The 17,448-nt window shown below is 37.3% G+C and overlaps 1 protein-coding gene across 2 annotated transcripts in view; it reads right to left on the bottom strand.

The window, feature by feature from the left end:
- usp22 (ubiquitin specific peptidase 22) overlaps positions 1-17,448 on the bottom strand; it is a 58,336-nt gene that overhangs the window by 36,182 nt on the left and 4,706 nt on the right. For both annotated transcript variants that reach the window (XM_048170176.1, XM_048170177.1), the window contains exon 2: positions 286-418. In XM_048170176.1, coding sequence (XP_048026133.1) covers positions 286-418 — 133 coding nt within the window. The remainder of the gene's footprint in view (positions 1-285; positions 419-17,448) is intronic.

Below are 17,448 nucleotides of genomic sequence, written 5' to 3'. Positions count from 1 at the left end.
GTAACCATTAAAAATGATATGGAACAAAAAACTGGAAATTTGGTGGAAAAAATAAAACCCTAAAATATTTACCTCAAAACCTTCCTACAGAGCCTTGAATCACCCGTTGTGACTTTGTGTCCATTATTTATCGTCTCTGAGTTTAATGGTCATGTGTGTTCTGCACACGAGTCGTGCTCATGTGTTCTATTTTCTGCTAATGACGTCCGTCCGTGTGGGTGTGTGTCTTACCTTAGATGTTGAGAAGCAGAAATGCGTACGAGTAAGTCTTTGTGAAGATCTTACCTAGGTTGTGTCTCTTGTTTTTGGCGTGCTCGTGGATGTGTTTCTTGCTGAAACAGCCAAAGAACACACAATGGAGACAGGAGTGAAGTCGGTTTAAATGAGCTCCACACATGTGACATATACATGACTTCGCCTAAGAAGAAAAGAGAAAGAGATACAGGCGTTTAGTTACGTTGCCCCGATGCACACTGGGAATGTGCAACATAACCGACTAGTTGGTAGACTGTCTGGATGACTAGTTAATTAGAATTAGTTCTGGAAGTAAAAACCAAGTGATTTTCTCAATGGAAAAACCTTTTGTTAAGACAAATCTACCATTTTTAGAGACATGGACAACAATTTACTGCACAAAACTCTCAATGTCCTCGAAAAAAAAAAAAGGATAATACATAATAATGGGAAACTTGTACAGCAGAGGATCTGAAGTCTTGAAATGAATTGTTGAAGGTGGTGATTCTGTTGCAGAAGCAGTGCTTTGATGGCTATAGCAACAGTGTTTTAGAGAGAGAATGAATTTATGAAACAAAATCTTTACATTTTGCATGTTGCATGGTATAGGGTCCTTCCTTTCCCACTTTGGCTGAAATTCACCCATGCCGAATTGTTACTTCACATAACATCTTGGTTTTAGCTATGTTACCATGTACCAATAAAATGTACGAAATTTCATGATTTATAATAAATGTCAAATTTCATGATTCTTGATACCATTATATGCAATATCAATACCACTGCAAAACCAAAACATTTTTAATTAAATTAAACAGTAATTTTAAACTAAATTAAACTTAATTTCTCCGTTTGGCGCGGTTGCACCAGTTGCACCGCCCTGTGTGACGGCATGTCTCAACAGGTAAAAACTTTCAATAAAATCCCCAACCTATTAGAAATACTTTTAGCTGTGTTGGTATGTGTCATAAGCAATTGAATAGCTAACGCGCATCTAGAGTGAACGCGAGAGTCTCGCTTATAATAAACCCATCTAACATATCTCAGTCGGATGCACTTTCTACTAAATATTCAAGTCTTGTCTTCACTGGACAAAAAATAAACTGGTACATTTGTCTTTCTGAACGGGTGCATTATGATGAAATATTTAAGTGTCCATTGTAGCGCGTTCACTATGACACACTCATGACCTGTTTAATCTCTAAATGCAGTTTAATTTAAGGTCTAAATGCAGTGGGTTTTGACTTGTACTCCTGTAACTGAAGATGAATGTCTTTTCCCATGTAATGCTTACAGTAGCCACACCCAAAACACTCGCTATTGGTTGAGATGGAAAGTGATTGACAGATCTGAGCGGAAGCTCTCAGTGTTTAGATATGTCTCTGGGAGGCTCAAAGCTTACACTTTTGAGGGATATGCCATATATTACTAGTAGTCAGTGAACCATAAACTGGGTTAAGAGAATGCATTTTAACATAAAAATAAATAAATAAATAAATAAATACTTCACCTTTAAAATCTGTATGACATTGCAAAGAAAAAACTAGCCAACTACAATATGACTAGATAACTAGAGATTGACTGATATATCGATTTACTGACATTTTCCCTGATATTTAAGCATTTCACCATAATCGGATATCGGTTTTGTAATATCGGATTTACCAATAAACGCCGCCATCTTGTGGGTGTTTTGAGAATTGCGCGCAGGATCGCCATTACAGCGAATCTGAGGGGAGACGAGACAACGGCATGCACATGTAAAGTATACTTACCTTCTATTAGTAAACTTTATTTAACACAACAGCCATTAATGCACAAATTAGATGTGTTACATAAATGTCTGAAATGTAGCTAGGTTATGCAGCTTGTCTCTAAGAAATAGATTGAGCGATAGTTTAAGAATTAATAATTCTGATATAACATACCAGTTGAGAAATGCAATAAAATATGATGTTTTGTTTGTTATATTTCAATATTCCTGAGAATATTATTCAGTTATTTAACATTTATTCTTCACTCTTTAGCCTATTAAACAGCTATAAGTCTATTAAAACTGTAGTTTAAAATGAAGTATTACATTTCTGCAAAGTTGACATGACTCGTCTTTAATTTATTTTCTCCATTTGAAAACATTAGACATTCTACATTTATTTTGCTTATTGTTAACATTAGTGTTGGTGCTGATGCTTTTTATAAATACAATTATTTTTGTAATATGAAGATTAAAATTAACAATTTATTGGTGTATAAATAAGATTTGTTTTGTTTTCTATGCAAGGAGGGAGTGATTGTTAAATAAAATGTTTTGTTCAGTTCAGTGGTGTTGTAATCGTGTCAAAAACAGAAGTAGAACAGTAAATAAATATCGGTTCTGCATATCGCTTATCGGGCACATAAATTATCGGTATCGGTCGATCATTAGTTTTGATGCGTCTCTGGGAGGCTCAAAGCTTACACTTTTGAGGGAATGGCATATTACTAGTAGTCAATGAACCATAAACTGGGTTAAAAGAATGCATTTTAACATAAATCTTAAATACTTCACCTTTAATATCTGCATGAAATTGCAAAGAAAAAACTAGCCAACCACATTATGCCTAGATAACTAGAGATCGACCGATATATCGATTTACTGACATTTTCCCCAATATTTAAGCATTTCACCATAATCGGATATCGGTTTTGTAATATCTGATTTACCGATAAATGCCGCCATCTTGTGGGTGTTTTGAGAATTGCGCGCAGGATTGCAATTACAGCGATTCTGAGGGGAGACGAGACAACGGCATGCACATGTAAAGTATACTTACCTTCTATTAGTAAACTTTATTTAACACAACAGCCATTAATGCACAAATTAGATGCGTTACATAAATGTCTGAAATGTAGCTAGGTTATGCAGCTTGTCTCTAAGAAATAGAGACAAGCTCATGGAGCCACGTAAGCTAATCCGTCAAGTCCTGTCCAAATAAAGATGTAACTTTGCATGAATTAAATAATACAGCCATGAACATTTCTGCAAAGTTGATATGACTCCTGTCTTTAATTTAATTTCTCCATTTAAAAACATTAGACATTCTACATTTGTTTTGCTTATTGTTAACATTAGTGTTGCTGCTGATGATTTTTATAAATAAAATTATTTTTGTAATATGAAGATTAAAATGAACAGACATGAAAGACTACTAATTTTCAACAAAAACTGTTTAGTAACGGTGCACTCTTTTTTTTTTTTTGGCTCTTTCAGACGCCTCTATTTATTGGTGTATAAATAAGATTTGTTTTGTTTTCTATGCAAGGAGGGAGTGATTGTTATAAATAAAATGGTTTGTTCAGTTCAGTGGTGTTGTAATCGTGTCAAAAACAGAAGTATAACAGTAAATAAATATCGGTTATCGGGCACATATACACACAAATTATCGGTGTCGGTTTAAAAAAAAAAAAAAATCAGTATCGGTTGATCACTATAGATGACTATCCCAATACCCTGATCTCCAATTTAGTGCTGTAGTGTTGCTTTTAGATCACTTAACAGCTCCAGTGTTTAACAGTTCGCTCTGCTTTTACCTCCAGACTAGCTATTTTTGTAGAGACCCCATTTTCAGCTTCACATCTCGCCCTTTCGTTATTCCCAGGTGACTCGCCACCCAGCAGACAACTGAGAATAACCATCCTACTGCATGAATGGAGCGCCAGAGCGCCAAACGTCAGGTGAGATGAGAACACAGAAAGAACTGGAGCACTTCTGCGTGTTTATTACGATGGCTTTAATGAAAAGCGACTGTGTGCTACAACCGCCATGGCCTGAAGTCTAGCGAGTAGGATGGCAGCAAGGGACGAGGATGTTACAGAGAAAATATACATGTAATCATGCTCACATGTCATTATTAAACCAAAAGAAACCTTAACGTTCCCATTCGAGTTGAAAGAAAACTGCGGATGTGTCGGGAGAGAAAAAGAGAAGGGAAAGGCCTTGTTTTGTCCGTCTTTCATCAGAGTAATTTGATCGGAGACATCGAGGGAGAAAGGCCTGCGGTAAGGTGAACTTGGCAAACATATGATACAGTGTTAAAGATACACACAACAGCGCAACAAACATCTTTATGGGATCACTAGAGCATGACGGGGCTATTGTCGGTTTTGCAAGCTGCAATAAACGCTAATATCATTAAGTATTACAGCAATATGGTATTCAAAAGATCCTAATGAAACGGAATGGTTAATTTCATGGCCGAACATCTCGACCCAGATCCATTTTGTGAGCTGAAGAGCTTTGCCACACCCAGACTCTACAACACAGTCTGGCTGTGATGAGCAGAATAGTGCATTACTCGTCGCAGTATAATGTAGACTACATGTAGTATGCAAATTATCTGTAGGAATAAAGAGATGGCAAATAGTGCATAACAGAACATGCAATACAATGCAATGTTCTTGACATGACCTTCCACTTCTGTTGACACAAAAGCCACGAATTTCTTTACTCATTTGATCAAACTGCATTTTTTTTATGCTGCATTAAATTAAAAATAATCAATTTTATTAAACCTGCAACATGAAATCATGGCTAGAACATGTAAAAGTTGTCATGAAATCTTTTTTTTTTTTTGTATAGATCTTATTGTGAACAATTCATCTGCATATGTTCTGATTTTAAAAATGTTTTGTCCTTGTGAAGTTTTATCAAAATATAACTATCGTCCAGTGAAATGACAGGCTTTTCCCTGTTGATGTCAATATGCATAAATTCCCATAATCGATCATTGTTTAAATTAACGATCAATTAATTGTCAACCTTAACCTCTTAAAGGGGACCTATAATGCCCCTTTTAGATGTAATATAAGTCTCTGGTGTCTCCAGAATGTGTCTGTGAAGTTTCAGCTCAAAATACCCCACAGATCATTTATTATGGCTTGTCAAATTTGTCCTTATTTGGGTGTGAGCAAAAACACGCCGTTTTTGTGTGTGTCCCTTTAAATGCAAATGAGCTGCTGCTCCCGGCCCCCTTTCCAGAAGAGGGCGGAGCTTTAACAGCTCAACAACAACAAAGCTGGAGAATCTCACGCAGCCAAAATGAGGATTGTCAGTAACGGTGTTCAGTCTTACATTGTTCAAACCGGAGTCGACACTGATGGAGAGACTCAGGAAGAAGTTACAACTTTTAGGACGTTTCTGAATGGTTAGTGGATAAATTGATGTAGTTGCTGTGGAGTTGATTCAACTCATCCACTAGCATGTGCCGTCATGTTCATCTTTTGTGTTGAATTGACCCTCGTTTGTGAAGCAGTCCGGCGTAAAATGACGGCATGTCAACAACACTCGACTACAACAACTCTTCCTCTTCTCTAAAGTTTTCGGGGGCGGGGTTTATGTACATTTTAGGGTTAGTGATGTCACTAACCCGGGAAGCAGCTCATTGCAGTCCCTACCAGCCGTCTGTTGTAGTTGATGAATTTTTTAAAGGTCCCGTTCTTCGTGATCCCATGTTTCAAACTTTAGTTAGTGTGTAATGTTGTTGTTAGAGTATAAATAAAATCTGTAAAATTTTAAAGCTCAAAGTTCAATGCCAAGCGAGATATTTTATTTAACAGAAGCCGCCTACATCGAACGGCCAGTTTGGACTACATCCCTCTACTTCCTTCTTTAATGACGTCACTAAAACAGTTTTTTGACTAACCTCCGCCCACAGGAATACACAAGAGTTGCGTTTGTAGAGTGTGTTTGTCGCCATGTCGTCGAAACGCTGTTATTTTCATCCCGCAGTCCAATCACCGGGTCTGATTCCGGCTCAAATTGATAGGGTAAAATTAAAGACATGTTTACAATAACACTGAGCACGTGCATCTCCACGTTATGGTAAGAGGCGTGACCTTTCCGGGCAAGGAGCGCTAAGCTGCTGTCGAATCACAACACAGGAACCGCTGGCACAATCAGAACTTGTTACGTATTTCTGAAGGAGGGACTTCATAGAACAAGGAAGTCATCAGCCCGTTTTTATGACAGTGGAAACAGCGGTATACAGATAAGTAAATTATGTGAAAAATACTGTGTTTTTTTACACGCGAAACATGAACACATGTTATATTGCACACTATAAACACAATCAAAGCTTCAAAAAACCACGAAAAACGGGACCTTTAAAGGAAAATAACTCCTTTTGCATTCAACTTTGAGCATCGTAACTTTGCAGATGTTATTTATGCTCAAACAGCAACATTACACACTAACTAAAGTAAAAAAAAAAAAAAAGTGAAATCATAATCAACCACCCCCTTAACTCCAAAATGGGAGGCTCTACCAAATTATCACAAACAATAGTTGTTTGTTAAAATCAGGAAAAAAATAAATAAAGGAATAAAAAAAATCGTATCGTTCATCCCCATCATTATATTACCTTAGCTTTAAATGACAGAAAAGTATTCTCTTTTGGAAAGTCATTGAAACATTATAATAGAATATTTATTTTGCTATTGGGACAAACGGGAATGCAAAAGTTATATTTGTTTTAGTCATTCACCACTCTAGATGTTTACACAACTATAATGGAAAAGTGGAAAGGGTACATACACACTGCCTTCCAAACTAAAAATATTTGCATAGAGCCATGGTGTGCAGTGATCTGAAGAGTAGCGTTTCATTCTGAACATCTCCACGCCTCCTGATCACACTCTACAGGCGTCTTTTCTCCTTCATCCTCCGATGTCTCCTACTCTCTCTCTCTCTCTCTCCCCTGCCTACACACACGCAGCTCTGTGCTGTCAGCAGGCTCCTCTGGTCTCTCCTGTTGGTGTTAATGTTGTAATGTTGAATTAGATCATGCATTGATCTGGACCTCATCTGAGGCTGAAGAACAAGCCTTTGAAGGATCAGCTTCGTCCTACAGGATCCACTGCAGGCTACATGCAGAGCCTATTTTTGCAGCTTTGCTGGCATACATTTGTAAAATAAAAGCCATAAAAATGCCACAATGACGAGGCAACAAACAATTGCATGCAGTCACCTGCAAAGATAATAATAATAAAAAAAAAATCAAAATAAATAAAATAAAATATTAAATAAGAGGGATGCATAAAAATTAAAAATATAAATCAGGAGGGATATATATTTTTTTAATTAAAATAAAAATTTTGTATTATATTTGTATTTGTCTCTCCCGATTTATTTTATATTTTTATTTATCCCTATTATTTTCTTAAATATTTAATTTGATTGATTCTTCCTATTTTAATATAATATATATAAAATAAAAAGGAAGAATAATTTTATATTTAATTATTTTTACTAATGCGTCTTATTTTATTTGATTTTTCAATTTCTTTAATTTTGATTTTATATTTTTATTTATCCATCCTGATTTCTGATTTAATTTTTATTTATCCATCTTAATTTATTTATTTTCTAAATTATCCCTCCTATTTCATTTTCCTATTTAAAAAAAAAAAAAAACTTTTAAAAATTACATTTTGTATTTTATTTTTAATGGGGATAATTTATAAAATAAATAAAATATAAAATAAATAAAAAGGAAGGATAATTTTATATTATAAGAGGAGGAAAAAAAAAAAAAAAAAAAAAATATATATATATATATATATATATATATATATATAAAATAATAATAATAATAATAATATTATATTATATTATATTATATTATAATATATATATATATATATATATATATATGTGTGTGTGTGTGTGTGTGTGTGTGTGTGTGTGTGTGTGTGTGTGTGTGTGTGTGTGTGTGTGTGTGTGTGTGTGTGTGTGTGTGTGTGTGTGTGTGTGTGTGTGTGTGTGTGTGTTTAAATTAAATATTTCAGAAAATAGAATATAAAATAAAATAGGAGGGATAAATAAATAATATAAAAATGGATTTTGTCATCACTAAGGATGTGCAAAACACTTCAAATCATTAAAATTAATATTAATATAATAAAGCAGTATAATAAAGTGTCATGTTTGATGGTTTCATTTCATACTGTGAAACATTAAATGCAGTCCGATTCACAAACAAATGACTCATATGAGCTGGTTCTTTTTAGATGAATCAGAATCAAATCAAAACGAAAATAAAAATACATATGAATAGGGGAGCAGGAGTCCACATCTTTGCTAAAAGAGAGTTCATTGAAAGTGCGAGTTCTCTGTGGGCCAGATGACATCAGACCAGAGAGAAGGGCTCCTCTGTTAGTCACGGAAACCAGACGATGATGCTGACTCAATAAAACAGGCATCAAAAGACGGCGCGAGTCCAGCCCCAATCGCTCTCATTGGACAGATCCAGTATGAACAGCAACAAAGCAGCACTGTCATCCATCGTAATGCATGTGCCTTTCAGTCATTCTGGCTACTCAAAGATGAATCAACATACTAAAGGAGAGTGTCAAGGATCAAGCACCATTTTTTTCATTGGTGCTCCATGCAGACTTGCGTCAGACAGATGTCTTTGGCAATCGCATCACATTTAATTCCACGTGGGCTGAACGTCAGCGTATGTCGGCACCCCTCTCCGACCAATCACACTGCAAGGACTGTAATAAATCACTCCAGTTTGGGATAATTTGTGTATAGTTAAAACTCTGAGTGTTGCGAAATGCTTTGAGGTCAAAAGTTATGCAGTTATTAATGCATTTTGAATAGGGATGCTCTAAAATTTTTCAGTGGGCCCTATATTGAAAATTCCCTATATTGAAAATGCAGTCCAAGTGAAAAAATGTAGGTGAATCCCTAGTGAAAAATTACCATTTTTATAGAGTATATAGGGTGTGCACTATATGTATATATAAACATATCGAAATATATATTTGAATAACTCTCAAATACTGTAATTATTGTGTGTTTGTGTGTATATATTATATGTGTATATATATATAAATATATATTCCTTTTTGTCTTATATATATCAACCATTCATAAGGATCAATAACCACAGTGTGACTATAACCAGCTTTCGAACCGCCAATCACATTGGCTCTCGCAGTTTCTGCGGCAACCAAACGTCCAATCGTCGGCTGGCTGCTGTGTTTCCAAGATCACAAGTGTAGTAGGAGGCATGTGGGTGATGAGGAGAATCAAGGGAGGCAAGAGACATGAAAGAGGAGAAACAAAAAAGAGACAGAGAGGGAAGGCGCTGATGATAAAGGATGGATGACAGTTCAAACACATGCAGATGAGGTATGTGAACGCCTCTAAGCTGCCTTGACTGTGATAAGCCTGCTAGAGGCTAAATAAATGAGATCAGCTGAGAGAAAGAGCAGGCATGTGAGTGAACGCAAAGGGAGTGTAAGACTGATACTAAAAAGCTGGAGGCAACACCACAACGCAATTAGTGGAGAGGCCTTGTCAATTACCCAGAGTCCCCTTCTGCTGAAGGACTAGTTCTGAATGGGAAGGACGTTCACGGTTTTCACTTAATCCCAGAGTCTATCCCTTCTCTGCAATTAAAAGACTCATCAAGATCTGTAGCAAAGAATAGTTAAACTGTAGTTTCTTCAAGTAATTAAAGTTACTTGAAAATATTGATGCATACACACACTGATGAGACAAAACATTATGACCACCTGCCAAACATGGTGTTGGTTCTTGGCTTGCTGCCAAAACAGCGCTGACCTGCCGCCGAGGCATCTACTACTACTACTACTACTACTACACAGCAAGATCTCCAGAGTTAAATCAACTCTGCTCAGAGTACATATGGTCCCTCTCTAAATAGTGTTAAAATAACACTAAAGCAGAGTTAAAGTTAATTAAGCAATTAATTGATGATTGTGCATTAGTGATGAACACCTGCTGTTAACAAGCAGAATCACTGAAGGAAAGAGAAACACAAGAACTACAACTGACTTCAGTCACAGCCTTATTAATTGCTTATTATCTCATTAACTTTAACTCTGCTTCAGTGTTACTTTAACACTATTTAGAGAGGGACCATATGTACTCTGAGCAGAGTTGATTTAACTCTGGAGATTTTACTGTGTACATGTACTAGACCTCTGAAGGTGTGCTGATGTATCTGGCACCAAAGACATTAGCAGCAAGTCCTTCAAGTCCTGTAGGTTGCTAGGTGGAGCCGCTGTGGATTGAACTTGCACATCCCACATATGCTCAATTGGATTGAAATCTGGGGAATTTGAAGGCAAAATCTGCCACTTCCACCAGGGAACACCTTTGCCATGAAGGGATGGACCTGGTCTGCAACAATGTTTAGGTAGGTGGCATGTGTCAAATTTACTTCCACATGAATGGCCGGACCCAAGGTTTCCCAGCAGAACGTTGCCCAAAGCATCATACTCCTTCCACCGGCTTGTCGTCGCCCCCACAGTGATCCTGGTGCCATCACTTCCCCAATTAAATGTCGCACACGTACACGTCCGTCCACGTGATGTAAAAGAAAACAGGACCACTGGACCAGGCCACCTTCTTCCACTGCTCCAAGGTGCAGTTCTGACACTCATGTGCCAATTGTAGGCGCTTTCGACAGTGGATAGGGGTCATCATTGGCACTCTAAGGGTGTACAGGAATTGTAGTTTGCGAATAAAGCTGCAAATTCCTCCATTAATGTTTGCTGCCTTCATTATAATCCTCCGATATGTGCTATTGAAAATCGCTGTGCGGCATAAATTATAAATAGCCTATATATTAGACAGTATCTTAGCAAAAGTGCATTTCTTCATGTTTTCTTCCATTCAAAAAGTTGCATCGTACAAGACGTAAGCGTGCTCCGGCCTGGAACGTTAAGGGCAATGTGAGTGTAGGCCAGCGGGGGAGTGAGGAAGGGGGACAATCACGCTCGGGATCGGTTCAAGGCAACTGTGTCTAGTGTGAATACACCCTAATTGATCTGTGGCTACTAGGGGTGTAACGGTTCAAATTACTCACGGTTCGGTTTTTAATCACAGTTTTAGGGTCAAGGTTTTGCTACTCAGTCAAGAGCAGTGATTTATTTCCTTGTCTTTTGTTGTTTGATTAACATTACAAACGAAGACAGCAGGAATATTAGGCTGCTGTCACTTTAAGAGCTAATGCACATATCCAATATATTGATACTACCATGTTTGCTAGGATACTCACCAAGACAGGCATGTTGACAATTTGATTGTGAATTTGTCCAGATAGCAACTCGCATTGAACAGAATTTAGGGGAAGCCAGACACGTTATTTTTAACTAACCATATTATAGATGTGTATCATGGGTGGAGAACCATATGGTCTGATTTTTTACAGAGAACCGTTACACTCCTAGTGGCTACGAATGTGTTGTGACACATTCCTCCCATAACCATTATTAAAATTGTGTGCAACTTGTGTCATAGTAGACCTTCTGGTGGCTCGGACTAGACCGGACCTTCGTTGCCCACATGCATCAATGAGCCTTGGCGCCCAACACCCTGATGCCAGTTTGTGTTTGTCCCTCCTCGCGCCACTGTTGGTAAATTCTCACCACTGCTGACCAGGAGCAACACACAAGCCTTGCCGTTTCAGAGATCCTCTCCCAGTTACATTGCCATAACTATTCGGCCCTTCTCAAATCCACTCAAATCTTTATTCCTGCCCATTTCTCCTGCATCCAACATGTTGATTACGAGAACTGATTGTTTGCTTACCATCTAATCTTGATATGTGGCCTTGTTAGGGGATGATCAATAATATTTGCTTTACCTGTGACTGGTCATATATCTGTATTTGATATATATGAGAATTTTTGGTTATTAACCAGTTTATTTACATGAACTCTCAAAATGAACGAACCAAATAAATGTTTAGGAGAATGTGGGACCTATTATGCACAATAGCCTTTTATAAAGGTTTTTGAACACAGAAGTGTGTCCAGTGTGTGTAAACAACCAGCCTATAATGGTAAAAATCTACACACTCTTTTATTTTTATTTAATCCCCATAAATCATAAAGTCTCTCCAAACACATGGTTCCAGATTTCTCCCAACTCTTACGGTGGAAGCTCCGCCCAAGAACGGAACTCTTACGTGGCTCCGCCCTATGAGCACAGATACCGTCTGAGAGAGCCGCAACAGTCTGCGTTATTTCTGTTTCTTTGCTATAGCAGCTGGAGATATACAATGTCTTTGCCAAAAAGCATTACAAATGTTCTGTTATTGGATGTACTAACGAACATAAGAGTCTCGTAGACTCCCGGCATCTGAGCCACTGAGGACACCATAGTTGAACTTCATTTATGAAGGAAATGTGCCGAAAAAAAGTGTTATATAATTACTCAAATCATTTTACGCCAGACTGCTTCACAAACTAGGGTCAGTTAAACGGTGGATTTGCACAAAAGATTAACATGACGGTACATGCTAGTAACTTAACAACAACTACATAAATTTATCCACTAACCATTCAGAAACGTCTAGTTTCATTCTAAAAGTTGTAACTTCTTCCTGAGTCTCTCCATCAGTGTCCGACAATGTACGACTGAACACCGCTACGGACCATTTCTGACATTTTGGCAGCGTGAGATTCTCCAGCTTTGTTGTTGTTGAGCTGTTAAAGCTCCGCCCTCTTCTGGAAAGGGGGCCGGGAGCTGCAGCAGCTCATTTGCATTTAAAGGGACACACACAAAAACGGTGTGTTTTTGCTCACACCCAAATAGGGGCAAGCTATAATAAATGATCTGTGGGGTATTTTGAGCTGAAACTTCACAGACACATTCTGGGGACACCAGAGACTTGTAAAAGGGGCATAATAAGTCCCCTCTAAATCAGCCGCGCTACGGTCACACTACTGAAAATATATTTAGTAAAAGTTTGTAGTCTCTACTTTTCATTTATTAGCCCAACAATGTTCTGAAGTTTGTGATAGTCTTGAATGTAATCTTCAGTGCATCTGGAATGAAGCCGCCCTCCTCCACCACACACTAAAACCCGAGAACAAAACAATATCTTGGGATAAAAACGATCAAATGATCTTGATTTGTATTCAAGTCACAAACGTGGTGTTTAAGCATTTGTAAGGCTATGAATTATGAGCCAGTAAAACTGTAGCATAGCACAAGTCCTTTATCTCCCTCCTTGAGTCACATTGCTGCTTTTTTTCAGTCTTCCTGATTTAAAACATCCTCCATGCCTTGAGAAACTCCTCTGTGGCCTGCTGTCGAGCGCTTTAGACTTGCACCTTCTCCGTAAATATCTGCGGAGGCTCAGGAGGGACATGCAGATGCTGTGGGACCGTATATATCAAACGCACAGCATCTCGAGGAAGCTGGTATCAATATGACAAACGGCCCATGGTTCAATTAATTATTGATGGTGAGCTGGAAGCCCATATAACTTCACATGCAGAATAGATGTGGAACAGCCGCCCTATAAAAATAGTTTTTAATGGTAAATGAAGACTATACGAATAATTGGACAAGCTTCAATGCAGGCTGGTGTTAATCACTGCCATGGCTAAGATGAACTTTGTATGGATGTGCAATTTTTCAAAAGAAAGCCATAATTCTGGCCTTCAGACTGATTACCACTCTTATATCGATGTGTTTATGAACGTCGGCAAACACAATATGAATTAAATGTTCATTAGTAAAACTTAATGGACAAATGAATTAAATCTTGATGTGTTGTGTACTTTTAGTGGCGTGTTTTTCAAAAGGCCCAACGTATTATTAACATATCTCAGTTTAGTGTCCGTGACCCTGAGATCAAATTTTACCAAGGATGTAATATGTATACGTTACATATTAATATATGAAATGTTATATATTACAGAAATTTCAGCAGTACTGGTGTACAAACACGGGTAAAATTTCATGGTTCTCAGTACCATATTTTATACCATAGCAAAAACTACTTGAGCACTGATTAATGTAACTATTTGAAAATAAGAAAATATAAAATTATGGATGCTAATATATGTATACATATATACATACTGTAGTTTTTTGCTATGATACAGTTGTATCATATATAATAATAAAAATAATAAAGTATTGTCATCTGGCCTCAAATATTGGAAATTATACAAATTTGAAAAAGCATACGTTGCATTCCCAAATGCATGTTAGTGCACTAATCAGATCCAAATGAATCGGTATTGAATCGATTTGAATCAAGATTAGAATTGAATCGACTATCATTTGAGTGATCAGATCAAAAATGGCAGACACCAGGCATTAACTGGGCCAGAGATGTGAAGCTAAGCTTAGGTGAATACAAGCACATACAATAAATAAATGAAAACGCCCGCAGGCGTCTCTGCATACGTAATGAATGATCTGTTCACTTGCTGTTTGAGCACAGCAAACACCGTTGTCTATATGAAATTCATAAAGCCAGCTCAGCAGGGATCATTATGATCATTGCTTGGATATAACAGAACCTAAGTAAGGCGTCTCTTGCGCTCATCACATGGTATAACAGGTCCCGTATTTACAGCAAGGTCCCGTATTACAAGAATGGTGGTGAAAACACAAAAACTCAATCGCACACTTATCTTTAAATCTACTGATTCAGGACATGTAGGAGACTGGGAAGGAAAGCATCCATAATAATCCATGTAATCTGACTCACTACTCAAACACTCCTCAATTGTGCCGATTTAAAACGCTACAGCTAATAATGCTATGTTCAATTGCGTCTACCCACCTGAGCGAAACCGCATGGGTAATCTGAACCGAATCCTCTAGCTATAAAGGACAGTCCTTGTATTTTGCAGCATATTCTTGACAAGAAATGCCCGCTGAGACAGGATAACACTGCTTGACTAAAAAAGTGAAGTGAACAACAGTTTGCCTCGTTTGTGTGTGTCATTTAGGGCGGGTTAATCTGAAACGGATAATGTCACAATAGTAGGTCGATGTCATGCAGGATCATATTGCCCGCTTCAATGCCTGATCAAAAACAGCTGCATTATCGTGACATCTAGATATTTAAAAATAAGCTTTTTTAAACAAATTAACACTATGATAGTAGGCTAAGCTTTTAGCATGACTGAAAACATAAAAGGGAATCGTTTAATTTAACCATTTTTAGCTTTAGTAATATAATGAGATGTGATTTACTAATTGACATTTTCATGATTAAAAATAAATATGCTATAATTTTTTACTCATTTAAGGCCACGATACAAGTGAAATCAAAGAATGAACTGGTGTGATGTAATTTCGAACAAAATTAGGCAAAAGCGAAGTTTGTTTGGAGTTCGAAACCGGTTGCCAAAGCGAACTTTTCCGGAAACACTTTCAAACTACCATTGGTCTGTGGTGATGACATAACAGGTGGGTGTGGCTCTGAGGCCCCGCCTTCTTTGATGTGGAAATCTTCTCCAAGTCATTTCTTCTGTTTAGGTGAGAGTAAAAACATGAACACACTGGAGAGCCGCTTTATAGTAGAAAATGAAGTTGTAATTCTAATTAAAAGTGACACTGATGCTGTTTTTTCATGTTTAATACTTTAAAGCTGCCAGTGTTGCTACTTTTAAGTTGTTGCCGCGGGTAAAATTGTTTTCCGTGGGTTGATTTCAACCCCCGTACGATTTCGGCACTCCAACACCCCCAAAACACCCCACTGACATACAAATTTAGTAGAGAATTCTAGGGATGCACAATATATCGGCAAGCATATCAGTCGATATATGTTCATTTTCATTTTATCATTATCGGCCCGATAAGAAAATTTGGCCGATATATTAAAGCCAATAAATAATGGATTATTTCCTTCAGCTGAAACACTTCAGATGTGCACTGTCCGCCATTATGGTTTGAATTACTTGAAATATGATTGAAATCACTTCAAAAAAGAAAATACAGCTAAGTAAATGTACAGTGCAAGTATGTCATATAGACTACATAATATTATAATGAGAGCATAATTGTGTGCTTGGGACATGGCTTTTAATGGTGAGACTTTGTTTTTGTAATCAGGCTCTCAAAAATTATATAAAAATTTTGATTTAGAATTATCGGTTAATATATCAGTTATCAGCTTTCAAATATAAAGAATTATCGTATCAGCCAAAATTACATATGTTATCGGCCAAACTCTTTCTCCTCTATGGTTTATCGGCCGATATATGGGTTATCGGCTTTCAAATATAAAGAATTATCGGTATCAGCCAAAATTACATACATTATCGGCCAAACTCACTCTCCTCTATGGTTTATCGGCCGATATATCGGTTATCGGCTTTCAAATATAAAGAATTATCGGTTATCGGTATCGGCCCAAATTTTTAGCTTTTAGATTTATCAGCCAATATATCAGTTATTGGCATTCAAATATAAAGAATTATCGGTATCAGCCAAAATTACATACATTATCGGCCAAACTCACTCTCCTCTATGGTTTATTGGCCGATATATGGGTTATCGGCTTTCAAATATAAAGAATTATCGGTATCAGCCAAAATTACATACATTATCGGCCAAACTCACTCTCCTCTATGGTTTATCGGCCGATATATAGGTTTTCGGCTTTCAAATATAAAGAATTATCGGTTATCGGTATCAGCCAAAATTTTTAGATTTTAGATTTATCAGCCAATATATCAGTTATTGGCATTCAAATATTAAGAATTATCGGTTATCGGCCAAAATTTTTATATCGATGCATCCCTAATTTTAACCTGTAATATTACTGTAATGCAAGAGAAAATTGACATGAACTGTATAGATCTTATCCGCACAGCCATCTTTAGAATTTTGTGTTTGAACTTCCGTTTTTGCGGTAGCTCTGTAAATTTCTATGGCATCGCTGTTGAAGTGGATTGACTTTTTGTAGAGTTAATGAAAGTTATCATGAGCACCGGAACTTTTGAAGCGGATGCCACATATAACAAATAAAATGGGAAGATTGAAATAAAAGTGGTTCATACATAAATCCGTAAGATGTTATCTTCATCCTGTGGAAATACAAATCAGTAAATATATATCCAAATGGATCATTTGTCAATCGAAATCTAATTGAATCGTGACATTTGTGTCGATGCCCAGGTCTATTGTGAGCAGAATGTATCTGTGGGTGTGCCATCTGAAGCTTAGGCTCTGCACTGGTGCAAAATACATCCACCAAAGGCCTTCATCTGTTGTTCTGCAGCAGGGGGATGGGGCCGACTGGAGCAGGGCTCTCTAGTGCTTACTGAGCTCCTCATATTCCTGTTGTTCCTTCACGGGTACAACCGGACAGATGAGAGGCGAGTCTGTTCCCTTTCCCACTTGTGCTCTACAGATGCGCAGGCCCTGATGTGATCTGGTTT

The sequence above is a fragment of the Megalobrama amblycephala genome, linkage group LG20 (genome assembly GCF_018812025.1).
Source record: "Megalobrama amblycephala isolate DHTTF-2021 linkage group LG20, ASM1881202v1, whole genome shotgun sequence".
In the NCBI taxonomy this organism is placed as follows: domain Eukaryota; kingdom Metazoa; phylum Chordata; class Actinopteri; order Cypriniformes; family Xenocyprididae; genus Megalobrama; species Megalobrama amblycephala.
Note: the sequence above shows the minus strand (reverse complement) of the source record. Positions and strands in the feature narration are given on the sequence as shown.